This window comes from Cyprinus carpio, chromosome B2 (genome assembly GCF_018340385.1).
Source record: "Cyprinus carpio isolate SPL01 chromosome B2, ASM1834038v1, whole genome shotgun sequence".
NCBI lineage: Eukaryota > Metazoa > Chordata > Actinopteri > Cypriniformes > Cyprinidae > Cyprinus > Cyprinus carpio.
Genome location: NC_056598.1, coordinates 18,360,556 through 18,373,867, shown reverse-complemented (window position 1 = coordinate 18,373,867; position 13,312 = coordinate 18,360,556). Strand labels below are relative to the sequence as shown.

The 13,312-nt window shown below is 36.7% G+C and overlaps 2 protein-coding genes across 3 annotated transcripts; both read left to right on the top strand.

The window, feature by feature from the left end:
- Nucleotides 1–120: 120 nt before the first annotated feature.
- On the top strand, nt 121–6,905 carry LOC109062086 (protein lifeguard 2-like). 2 transcript variants are annotated; one of them, XM_042718495.1, is made up of 12 exons: nt 121–258; nt 1,754–1,916; nt 2,045–2,178; nt 2,603–2,667; nt 2,770–2,823; nt 2,916–2,966; nt 3,102–3,141; nt 3,287–3,324; nt 3,897–3,984; nt 4,068–4,163; nt 4,747–4,800; nt 4,884–6,905. In XM_042718495.1, the coding sequence occupies exons 2-12, from the start codon at nt 1,760–1,762 to the stop codon at nt 5,028–5,030; spliced, it is 924 nt and encodes a 307-aa protein (XP_042574429.1). In that variant the 5' UTR covers nt 121–258; nt 1,754–1,759; the 3' UTR covers nt 5,031–6,905. The 2 variants fall into 2 exon arrangements, with proteins under 2 accessions (XP_042574429.1, XP_042574430.1); XM_042718496.1 differs by having other exon boundaries at nt 159–258; nt 1,757–1,916.
- A 523-nt stretch (nt 6,906–7,428) lies between these two features.
- Nucleotides 7,429–12,286, top strand: ttc19 (tetratricopeptide repeat domain 19). The gene is made up of 10 exons (XM_042718489.1): nt 7,429–7,725; nt 7,882–7,967; nt 8,699–8,809; nt 8,955–8,993; nt 9,087–9,143; nt 9,239–9,300; nt 9,404–9,498; nt 9,605–9,759; nt 9,900–10,062; nt 11,663–12,286. Exons 1-10 carry the CDS (start codon nt 7,473–7,475, stop codon nt 11,827–11,829), a joined length of 1,188 nt encoding a protein of 395 aa, XP_042574423.1. The 5' UTR covers nt 7,429–7,472; the 3' UTR covers nt 11,830–12,286.
- The last annotated feature ends 1,026 nt before the right edge of the window (nt 12,287–13,312 follow it).

Below are 13,312 nucleotides of genomic sequence, written 5' to 3'. Positions count from 1 at the left end.
ATTTATGGATATATTAACATCGTCTATTTTTCTGACTTGTATGACCAACAGCCCGTTTTCGTTGTAAAATAAAATATTGAATCAATATGTTAAATAATAAATGCAGTACATTTAGCTAAAACGGTGCTACCAGCATGGCTACACTTTCCTATGATTCGTTTTTATCATTTCCGGAAACACCGGATGTACGTCATTACATGATTAAGTACATTGTTTTTACTTGGGGATCTAGAGTGTCACGTTAGCTGTTACAGTAAGGTAAGTTGAAATACAGAGCTTAATTTATAACTAATTAATTTGAACATACGTTTTTAAGTAATTTCTAATAGCGTTTTTCTTATATGCGCAAGTCATTTGTCGTCTCCATCACGACAGAATGCGCTTGAAAAGTGTCAGCGATGTGCTAGCTAAGCTAAGCGCTGTCTCCGTGTAACTTGCGTCAGTCCTGTCACTGCTGCAGACTGTAGTATGAGAGCACTCATTAACACTAACAGTGTAGGATGAGAGACTGTTGTGCGGTGATGACAGCTCTGCATTCACTAGCCTGATCAATATCTAAACTGATGTTCAGTGTTTATTATTCATAATAACTGATAGATAACACTTTTGACAGTACAATTAACAATGTAAATACTACTGTTAATATTTGATACATTAATTTCTAAAGTCGCCTCTAAATTACCAGCATGATCACCACTTCGATGAACAAATGGAGAAAAAAAACACTTCTACACTCTTCTACATGCCTTCTGACATCTGATTGCTTTTTAGTAAGAAAAAGAACATGAAGTATCATTTTAAAACCGTTCACCTTCACCTTGTGGTAAACGTGTCTTTTTGCTGTGAAATCTTTAATAATTTTTAAAAGTAGATGTAAGAAAACCTTAATTGATATTAAAATTCAAGATAAACATTTACTGCACGTAAGCGTCTTAAGTTTGATTGATTATCTAAATCGTGTTAAAATATGAGTATTAAATATGATACATCAGGCTTTTGAGGAACATTTATTTGTCTCAGTCATCACTGTATTGCACTGAATTATTTGTTTTGCCCCCCACAATAAATACTACAGAGCTTTGATCATAAAACTAAGCATTTAAATATTGTTAGAAGAAATAGGGTGACAACTAATATTTTTATGTATGTTATGTAAAAAGTCTGTTATACTGTTATAAGAATCTCATTGATTTGCATTACAAGCTGTCAGTTCAGCTTACTGTTTGGTCATATAAATAACATCTGCACCAAATTATATATTTTTGCTCAGTTTAGACTTTTGGTATTTTTTCCTCCTCAAGTGTGAGCTCTGTATTCTCTGTATATCATACTGTATGGGCCATAAACGCCTGATGCATCAAATATGATACAAAACGTATTCAATCTTTGTTAGGTTGTCTTTTAATTTTGTGTAAAGATTCAATAAACTCTTCCATTAAAAAAAAAAAAAAGCATTTAGTCTATTATATCAAATGTCAGGCAGTACAGAGTTAATTTATAAACATTATAACCTGGTCAGTTGAAAGATAATTTCATAAAGCTGTTCTTTAACCTGTCTGTTTGCCATTGGCTTAAAACAGGAAAGGATCTGAGTGTTGGGCTCATAATGAATTCATGTGGTGAAGAGTCGCAAAGTTCCATTGGTGTTGGGGCATAAAATATTAATCTAAGCCGGTGTGCTCAAGTATCAGATCTAGTTGTGATTCTATCCTCAGATGATTTCTTTCATTGTGTTAATGGTATTGTTTTACAGTAGACCATGAGTCTGCCAGCAGCCCCACCCAGCTATGCTGAAGCTACAGCAGGAGATAAAGAACAAGGAACTGGTAGCTTCACTTACGCCTCCCAGCCGCCCCCAATGCCACCCCCGACCATGCCCATGCACCCCAGCTGGGCTTATGTGCATCCCGGCCCCAGTAAGTGACCATTTATTATAAAATCTTCAGTTACAGATGCAGAAGTTTTGGCAATAAGCAAGGAGCATTTTGCTTGATGTCTTTCTTCTCTGTTTGAACAATGTTAATAGTGCAGAATGTCTGTTTAGGTCCAGGATATTCCAATGCGTATGCAGCAGACATGTCCTCACCCTTCTCTGACCCGAGCTCCAGCAGCAGCTTCGACGGCCTCAGTGGAAGCAACTGGGAGGACAAGAATGTCCGCCGCATGTTCATCAGGAAGGTGTGAAAGTCCTGAGTCAATTGTTTTCCCATTTCAGTAAGACAGTTCTAAAGTGAATGTTAATGTTTCAAATGAATGCTTTTCTTTTGAAATTTACATTCATCAAGGAATTCTTTAAAATGTATCACAGTTTCCTCAAAAATACTAAGCAGCACAACAGTTTTCAACATTGATAATAATAAGAAATATTTATTGAGCTCCAAATCAGCCTGTTTCTGAAGGATCATGTCACAACTATTACAGAAAACAGCGTTTTTAAATTGTAATAATATTTCACAATATTACTGTTTTACAGTATTTTTTTATCAAATAAATACAGTCTCGATGAGCATAAGAGATGTCTTTCAAAAACCTCTTACCTGAAATGATGATTAAATGCTAGTATAAACATCCTAGTCTTGAACAGCATGTATTTCATTCGCAGGTCTTCTGTATCCTCATGGTTCAGCTCATGGTCACATTTGGTGTGGTGTCACTCTTCACATTTTGGTAAGTGATACACATCAGAGTACAAGACAAAGCCCCATTTTATCCATTTCTTCTACTTTTAAAAGAAAGCACTGCAACTGATGACCGTTCTGTGTTTCACAGTGAGCCAGTCCGGAAGTTTGTACAGTACAATCGAGTTTTCTATCTGACCTCATAGTAAGTGACTGAATTATACACTGTTCTATTTCCTCATCAGAGGTTTTGGGAGTTTGCGTTTAAAGTATATTCACTGCTTTGTTTTTGTCCAGCATGACTTTCATGGGAACATACCTGATGCTTGTATGCAGCACAAATGCACGGTAAGATTTTTGTTTTCTTATACATTCTTCTTGTTTTTGAGTTTGAGAGCAGCGTAGGAGATGTGAGGATTTCAGGAACTATGAGCTTCTTTAATATCCATCCCTTATCTATCAGTGTTTGTGTTTCATCTACAGACGAAGATACCCTACCAATATGATCCTTCTTGCCATTTTTGTAAGTAATCTCATTGTCTCATTAATTTACAAGTGAAATGATCATAAACACTCATTTATAATAAGTATATTTAATAATAATAAGTATTCATTATATTGTAACTGACAGAAAAAGAAAGGGGTGAATATTTTTGCTTTATTTTCAGACTTTGGCAATGTCCTATATGGCAGGCATGCTTGCCAGGTAAGAAAAACTACAGCTTATGTACTTATATTCTATATAAAAAATAAAGCACTGCTAGAGGTGAAATGTTCTTTATAATTGTTAAGATTTTATTCTATTTTGTCTGCGCCAATAGCCTTGTGGTGCTTTGGGAGTCCCGAGTTCGAATCCCAGCTCGTGGACCTTTCCTGATTCCTTCCCCCTCTCACTCCCACTTCACTTCCTGTCTAGCTACTGTCCTATCATAAAAAAAAAACAAGATTTTTTTTTCTCCATTTTTAGCTCTCTGAACTTGTTAGTGATAATGTTAGTGGATGTGTGTGTGTGTAGTTCGGGTGAATGTCCCCACAAAGATGCAGATATCCAAAATCCCTGTCCTTGTGGGCTCATTTTTATAAATCACAGAATTAGGTTTTTTGAAGGTCTAAAAATGCAGAAAGTTTTGTAGGGTTAGGGTAAGGGGATAGAAAATCCAGTTCATACAGTATAAAACCATTATGTCTATGGAATGTCCCCATAAGGCTGTGTGTGTGTACGTGTTAAATCTGCGGAACTGCTTTCAGTTTTTAATCTCTCTCTCTTTCTATCTGCAGCTACCATAATACCAAAGTGGTGATGATGTGTGTTGGCATCACAGCACTGGTGTGTCTGGCCATCACGCTCTTCTGTTTCCAAACCAGGGTGAGATCATTTTGTCCTAAACAGCTTCTTTCAAGTGCTTCATTTATGTGTCATTTGATAGAGTGTTGTCTTCGGTCATCTAGGTTGACTTCACCAGCTGTCATGGATTACTTTTCTCCCTCATGATGGTGCTGATGGTCACCGGGCTTCTGCTGTTCTTCACTGCACCGTTTGGATATGTAAGCTGCTTGTAAACCCTTAAGAGATATCGAAGTACTAGATCACTATAAACCTGTGTCATAACACCTTTTTGTTAGTACATTAGAAAGGTAAAAAAAGTAGGTTAGTATATTAACATTACACCAGTTAATGAAATATAGGCTTTTAATGTAAATTGAAATTCAATTCGTAAAACCTAAAACATTGCTAACTATAACTATATGTTTTTTTACGGTTAAGTTCTGCCAACCACAGCTGCTGTTTTTTCCCTATATTTTTTTCCACTGTGTATGTATTTCCCATGTGCTTCCTGTGCAATTCAAAAGGAGCTAATTTGTTTTCTGTAATAGTTATTAATATATATTAATCAATATTTCTGGTTTTTACCCAGATTATTTTACAGTGTATGCATGTCCCATGTGTTTCCAGTGCAATTCAAAACAAGCTGATTTGTTTTATATAATAGTCATTAATATGTATGAATCATTATTAATGAATTCTAATTATTATATATTGTCAGGTATCATGCTGAAGTCATAATTTTGATATCGATCCATCCATACAGTGTTGTCAACTCAAAGATCTGCTTGTCTCTGGTTTTAGATACCCTGGTTGCACACTGCTTATGCTGGATTTGGTGCTCTGGTTTTCACTCTGGTTAGTACCCTTTAACTATGCAATATCGTCACGTTTATGTGCTTCATACAAGATGTAATTATCTTGTTTTTGTTGTGCTTTAGTTTCTGGCGTTTGACATGCAGCTGCTGATCGGCAACAGGCGGTACTCTCTGAACCCAGAGGAGCATGTGTTCGGAGCCATCTGCCTCTACATGGATGTGGTTTACATATTCCTCTTTTTCCTTCAGCTCTTTGGGAGCCGTGAGTGAGGTGTTCATGCTGTGTCCAGGCTTTAGCCTTTGTCCTCTGTCACACACACACACACACACACACACACACCCACACCCTTCTCAGTTACTCCAAGGTTTGGTGAGGAGTGAACAGTCTTCCTTCATTCTGTGTGGCAGTTGAAGTTTGATGTGTGCTGTTGTTTTCCTTCTGGTCATGGTTAGGCAGCTCTTTGCACACCTCGTATGCACCCTCGCTGCAAGATAACCATGCTACCAATCAGATATTCACATGCTGTTCAGGGTAGACAATCACTGCACATCATTTTTGTGTTTTCAGTTCAAGTGATTTGAAAAACCCTAGGTCATCTTCATTGAACAATGTTTAGAATTCCAGCACACAATAATGAGAAAAAAATCAGTGTGTGATTTAGTGGGGAATATAGTAACAGTACTTACTTGTCAATGGATATCATCCCTTAGTTTGCACGTTGTATAGTTGAAATGAATCTTAAACCTGACAGGCAATCACTAAATGTATAACAGTCCATTCAACCTAAGTTTCGTCAGTTGGCAACATTGTGCAGTGAAATTATATCAGAGCCAGAGAGGCCCGTATGTGACACTTTGAATTGCTTTTTGTGCAATAACCTGCTCTTGAAGGGGAGACAGAAGCTGGAGCTTATAGGAACTTGTTGCGGTCAGTAAATATTTTGTGGCTCTGAATGCTGGTTGATAATGAGATTTCAGTGTTGTTGTATGCAGCCAGTGCAGATTTAAAAAAAATAAAATAAAAATTATACTGTGTGCCAAATATAATTCTGTCACGTGACGATGGCAGAGATTTTAACTGCAGCCCTTGGTCCAGCAGGTCAGTTGTGAGGTCTGCAATATATGTCTGTGAATTGCCTCGTAAATTAACTCGTAAGTGTGTGCCGCTTGGGTGTTTTCTCTCATTTCCAAGACACTTGATTGCTTTTATTTCTAATTTTCTAAGTCACATTTGAGTAAAATGTTTTAAATACTGAATTATCAGGTGCTGACTTTTTTGAAAGGGATGACTTGTTACATTCAGTAGAGACAAAAGATGATATAATGTGTTTTATGATTTGTTTCGAGCACATACTGTAGGGCTTATTTTCCATGGGCTTTAATATATACTTCTCTTGTCTCTTAAGAACTTATAGGTGTAGAGAGTGTGTTGAAATTTTAATTTGGGAAAACGTTTCTTAATTCTGAAAACCTCAATAGGTTTTTAGGTCATTTACACCTCTACTTACATTCCTCTTTGCTTGCATTTTAACCTGTTTCTATAAATTAAACATTCATCTTTTTGATGGATTGGTGTTTCATTTGTCACAGTGGGTAGCCTCACATACCCATATGCTTTATTTCTTGATTTAAGGCTATGCTAACCTACTGTATTGTTACTGAAATGGCAGTTTAAAAAACACAAATTTGTGTATTTTCTCATATGTACATTTCACACATGCTACTTTGTTCCTTTTTAGATTAAATGTATAAATGCTTTACAGACACTGAAAGCTTAAAATGCTTGGTTTTGAAAGCTATTTTTCAGCAGAAGGATTTAAATTTGAGGTGATCTGTGTAATTATTTTTGTGCAGTTATTATTGTACATTGTGCATATTAAGTGTGAGTGTATATGGATCACCCTATGCCTTTCCTATCTCTCTCTCTCTGTGCACTTCTGTGTCTACAAATGAATACATTTAACCTATAATTACTGCATGATCTGTGGTACAGAGACCCACTGTGTGCTGATTTAGAACACAAAAGCATTCCTTCTTTTTCCTGTTAAAATACTAATGGCCAGTGGGTGATAACAGGATATTGTGTTGTTTTGTAACCTCATCTGTGCTTTAGTAAAATAAATAAACAGAACCGTGAATAATAAACTGGTGTGTTGCACGTGTTATTCCTGTTATGCAGTCATTTAAAAAAAAATACCTCAGTAGGTCAAGAATTCTGATCTGTTAAACTCCTCTTTATAGTTTTTGTAAATATATTATTTTAGTGTTTTTTTAAGCTTTGATTTTTTTTTTTTTACAAACATTAATTACAAATTAAAACAATATTCCCAAGGCAAATGTAAATGTAAATAAATAAATACAATTTCTAGTTGTGATATTAGGATGAAATTAAACAAATGTGTTTGTGATATTTGAAAATGTGATTGTTTTAAATTATATAAAAATGTGAGACCTCGATATTTGTATTATTATTAATAAAACTACAGGACTACAGGAATGACCCGTATGTTGAGTGCAAAGGCATTAAGATAAATTAATAAAAAAATAAATAAATACATATTCCATGCACATTTCCTCAAAAGCCATATAAATAAAATGTAAATATAATTTAAATCCAAATGGAAATAAATCGAATGAAAGTAAATCGTTATTCGTGAGCCAGGGCTGGTCACGTGACCGCCACGCCTGACGTCATTGCGTAATCACAGAAACATGGCGCTGCGCTCTTGCTGTCGACGGCTGGCTGCACAGGTGGCTCGTTTAAAGCATTGTGTTAACGACTGCACGAGAAATGTATCCGGTTCTGGTTTATCTCTAGCACGAATCAAACCGCCTCATGAGCCGGCGGGTGTGTTCGCGCGTTCGAGCCGCTGGCACAGAAGGTCATGGCATCTGTGTGTCCGCGAGACGCGTCCCTCTGGCGCTGCAGGGGACAGCAGCTGGACTCTTGCGTGGGGTGTCATGGGTGAGTTGACATGCAGGTTTTCTGTGAATCGAAAACATTGGTGGCTGTATTTGTCATGTGACGTAATATGCTGTCATGACAGCGGTTCGTTCAGCGCAGCGTGAGCTCTGTGTAATGATTACAATGTTCTAACAGCGAGATTTTCTTTTGCATCAGCCTTTTCGCTTTTTGGAAGCTCTGATGAGAGGACTGAGGAGCAAAAACTCGAGGATGAGCTTATTCTGCTCTTGAAGAAAGCCAAGGTATACTGTGATGCTTTACTGAGTTCTCTTTACTGACACACGGGTATCACATCAAAACCGTCTGATCGTGTACCTGGAGATATACTGTTTGTCATAGCGTAGTCTGAGAGAAAACAATGAACATTTGAAAAAAGAGGGACAAAGACTAATCTTTTTAAGTTCAAATTATTGCTGCATTATAACTCTGATATTATATATGTATGTATGTATAAATGAGAAAATCTTCATTTTTGGGTCAACTATTCCTTTAAGGCTGGCATACATTACATGCATTTTTCAAATGTTTTCTTTGAAACACTTTGTAAGTAGGCATTATTTTTCACCTGCAGATCTTGTAAGTGGTTGCAAAAAACCCTCCAAAAACAAGGTATTATACATTAAATGCCTGACGATCACACACTAGCAGTAATTAAGAAACATGGGCCTCAGTGCTAGGAGACGCATGACAAATGAAAACAACGTGTTCTAAAATCAGCTGAAAAATATCAGACATGTTCAGTATTCTTCAACTGGAAGTCTGAAGCTAAAAAAGAAATCACTACATGGTTTCCTGTGAAATGTTTCAGTTCAGATCCTCAGACTGGCTCTGACTTTCAGAAACTAGCATTAAATTTTCCAGATTTTAAACCCAAAAAAAATTAATTTAATTCAATCCATCAGTATTTTTTAAAATGAATTACATAAAAAATATTTATTAAAAAAGACTGAAACTCAACCATCATCCTTCACAGTACAGCATGATGATTGGGGAACTGGATGCTGCCAATGGATTCTTACACAAAGCTGTTCGACTGGCACATCAGATGCACAATAATGATGCCATAATATACAAATACAGCCTGGTATGTTGCTTTTTCCTGACTTTGTCCTCCTTTTCCACCTCGCCCTGTCCATTTTATTCTCCTTGTTAAACAAAACATTGCAACCATCAATAGTATTTATTACAAGACAGGGAAGAGTAAATGAGAGCATAATTTTGCTTCACAGATGGCGAATCTGGCATTTGTCCAAGGTCAGCTGGACAATGTGAGTAAGGCTGAGGGCTATCTTACTCTACATTAGTGTGTACATCTGTAGCGAACGGCAGCATGTGACTCTCTTTGTTGTTTATTGTTGCAGGCTGAGAAGCTGTTCAAAGCAGCCATGAGTTTTATGCTGTCAGGAGGAACACCACAGGTAAAAACACTCAGTGCTGGAACAGTTTTTTATGGATGTGTAAGGCTTTTTACTGATTTTCTTTTAAACCACCTACACCCGTTTTATCTCAATAGGATCACAATGCAGTGATCGAGATGTCGCTGAAGCTGGCCAGCATATATGCCACTCAAAACAAGTGAGTTCTGCTCCTCTGCTGAGAGAGTGGAAGCAGTCAAGAGTGAGTTAGTAAGACCTGTTAACCTCTGCACTGTTCAGGAACTCTGACTTTTCATTTCCAGGAACGAACTGGCAGAGCATGGCTTCCAGTTCTGCACAGAGTCTTTAGAGGCCAAGATTGAGAAACAGAAGGAGCTTCCTCCAGAAAGCCTGTCAGGTATCACAGCCACCTTTCAGTTTTGGCTGTATGCCACTTCAAACAGATCTTTTGCGTTTGTTTATTAATGTATTGATCTCTTACTATATGTTTGTATTTGAATTAGATGAGGAGCGCAAAGACACCAGGTTGCTGCTCGGACTTAGTCTGGACGCGAGGGCACGTTATTTGGCAGCTAATCGTCGTTTCACAGGTGCCTGCAGAGATTATCGGCACGCTCTACAGATCTGCCAGGAGGAGCAGGGAGAGTCCCATCCACAGGTGATGACATTACACACTGGTACATACAGTATATTGTCATAATTATCCAATGAATATGTTCCTAGTTACTGTATTTTACAAGATCTTCTGATGTGGCAGATAGTTTGTCCCATTAAATGGTATTGTGTAATCTGCTTCAGAGCCTGGTTCTGTTGAGTGACCTGGCGACTGTGTTGGATCTGCAAGGAAAGCATGATGAGGCTCTGGCTCATGTGAAGAAGGCGGTTGAGCTTGGACAGGCAGCGGGTCACCCTGATCAACATGTGCTGCTTGGGAATATGGCGGGAATTCTGATGCACAAAGGTTCAGCTGATCCCTTTAGTTCCACTGACGTTTATATTAGGGCTGGGCGATATATCTAACGATATAATCATGCGCATCTATTCAGTAAAGCCGGTTCCCTGATTAGCGCTAAATCGCCATCACCTGCTTTCAAATGGAGCGGCATTTAATAGACAGAGCCGTAGATCACTGACAATCTACGCAATATCGGGTTCATTATCGCAGATGAATCGCCTTCGATAATGAACGCGATATTGCGTAGCTTGTCAGTGATCTACGGCTCTGTCTATTAAATGCCACTCCATTTGAAAGCAGGTGATGGCGATTTAGCGCTAATCAGGGAACCGGCTTTACTGACTAGAAGGCGCATCATTATATCGTTAGATATATCGCCCAGCCCTAGTTTACATATAGTTTTTGAACAAATGAAGTGCACAAATCACAAATTAATTCTGATATACAATCCCAAATGTAAATATTACATATTTCTAAAATACTAATATATAAAAATACAACATTATATATATACTACTATTTTCCAGTAATATTTTTTAAATGTTTTTAAATGAAGTCTGTTCAATGTGAAATAATTAGTGACAGATTTAAACAGTTTTAAAATGTAATTTATTCCTGTGTTGCCAAAGTTGTCACATGATCCTTTAGAAATCATTCTATGTGTAGGGCCATATCTAGTCTATTTTATTTTTTCAAAAAATCTGGTTTATTTATTTATTTTCCAAATTCCATTTTTTCCATTTCAGTTTTTCTGGATTCCATTTTTTTTTTTCATTTAAGTTTTTATAGGCTCTGTTTTAATGGTTAAATAAAAGAAAATATTAATCAAAAAGGATGTGTAATTAATTGAAATCATGAAACTTGCACAGTTTACTAGCAATTTATTAAAAGTTTAACAAAATATAAAATACTTATTTTTACCAAAAAATTTCTTCAATAAATAAAAACAACTACAAAAAACCAAATCAAAAAAACTTATTTAATAATTATTTTCTTATTATTATTTTCTTCCTTTTTTTTTTTTTTTTTTTTTAGAAATGCTGTGTTGTGTATTTACATTTGTCTGGTAAATAATGTTTCTTAAAAAATAATGTTTTAATAATAATTTTATTATTAGTAGTAGTACTATCATTGCGTTAAGTAATATATTTCTGTCTCAGTTTCTTCAAGTTAAAATAAACTTTTATTTTGATAAAAGTTGCTGTGAAGACCTTTAGGTTTCTGTTTGTATATGATACGATGACAGTTTTTCTCAAAAGAAATAGGAAAATGGCCATGAAGTGACTCTCAGAGCAGTTCTACAGATTATGTGTTTATAGGGCCCTAAATATGCTGATTTGGTGCCAATAAATATATTTTATTATTCATGTTTAAAGCAGCTGTGATTCACTGTCATTTTTATGCATTCGTACATACTAAAAGTATTGATTTCTTAATTCTTTCACTTTCAATCATACTTTTTTGCCTGTATGTATATATGTGTGCGGATATACAGATGCATATTGAAATTATATACATATTATATATTCCTATTGTTTTATAATTTGAATTGCATTTTCTTAGGGATACACAGTTGTGTCATGGTTGCTTGTCTTTTGTTGTTCAGGGGAGTTTGAGGAGTCTAGTAAACTGTACCAGGAAGCTCTGGCTCTGGCACGTGCAGCAGGAGATGGAGAAGCTGTTGAGCAGCTTCAGGAAGGGCTGAAAGAGTTGGCCAGCAGGAGAGACGGGCAAACGAAGAGCAAACCTAAGGAACAGGAGCTTAAGGATTGATCCAAACGATGCCTGTGCGCGCACACACTCCTGGAAGTATAATATACTTCAGTACAGCACAACATTAGGGCAAATATAACAGTTTTGTGCAACAATATGATCCTTAGCAGGGCCATAATTCTCCAGTAATAATTCTCCATGAATAATTGTATCATTCACTGGTTACCATTTACCGTTTTTTTTTTCACTCGTAATGCAGCAGTACACAACATATATTGTCTAATGCCCTTTTTATATATTACCTCCCATTAGACTTATTTTGAAGCCTTGTTCTTAGACTGTAATAAATGTTTCCTCTATAAAACAGAATCAGGGAAGATAATGAGAGACTGATGACTGAGCAGCTCATCATTGGTCTTTTGAAATATTGTGCAATGAAACGTAATAATCTTATTTAAAGCAAGCTTGTGTTAATGTGTTTGATGTGAGAAGTGGTTTGATAAACCTGTGAACAAAATGTTTGTCCTTGAATTTTTTTTTTCACCTGAATTGAGTAAAACTCATGCACTGTAGAGGTCAGTATGTGTTCAGATTTCCTAACGATCCTCCAAGAAACCAAAGTTTGGAGCTCTTCAACCCGAAAGATCAGTAAATCCAAAATGCTGAATTGAGGAAACTTAAATTCAGGTTTAGTTTGTCTTCATTTCATTTCTTGAAGGCAATTTGCTTGCAGCATTTAGAAACAATACATACACCATTAACCCTGTAATACCCAAATATAGAAAAAAAATCTGCTTTGACCTCAGATATTGTTTTAGGAGGCCTCTGATGTAGAAATTAAAGATAATTTCATGAGTAATAATCAAACAACAATCATTTTATTATAAGCATTTATTAATAAAAATATTGGAAAAATAGTATTTATAAAACTTTTTCTTCTTTCACTTTCAATGTGGTTTGAATGAAACCTGTTTACTTGCAGTGATAGTCCCTAAGACAGTTCTTTTCATCTGAGAAGCACAGGCGAACATTGCACTTGCTACACAGTGTGTTTGTGTATCCATTATTGCAGTGTCTGCAGCATCCTCTCTTCGTCTTTACTGGGAAATGTGCAATCATGTCTTTGCGTACATCCAGTGGGGGGTGGTCCGATGACCTCTTGGCTGGAGGACTCACACCCGTTGAGAATGGTCTTTTCTGAGGATCCAAAGGTCTCCCTGATGTCACCTTCTGTGTGCATGTGTTCGTCTTCCCTGAAGAGGGTCACCCTCTCTTGAGTGTTGTGTTGTGTGTGTTCACCAGGATGAGAGAGATTGCAAGTTGTGCCTGAAACTGTCTCCTGTTCAGTATCTCTTCTAAGTCATCTTCAGAAGTTTACAGCCCCGCTTGTAGAGGAGCCAGGCGTTAATCACAGCAAGGATGATGGTGTGCCAGAAGATGTAAATGTACCAGCGGTGGGATTTCATGGGGAACTTGTTCTTGGGAGCAAATGATTCCAACAAATCCACACCTCCCATGTGTTTATTGTAGGTACCAACAATGT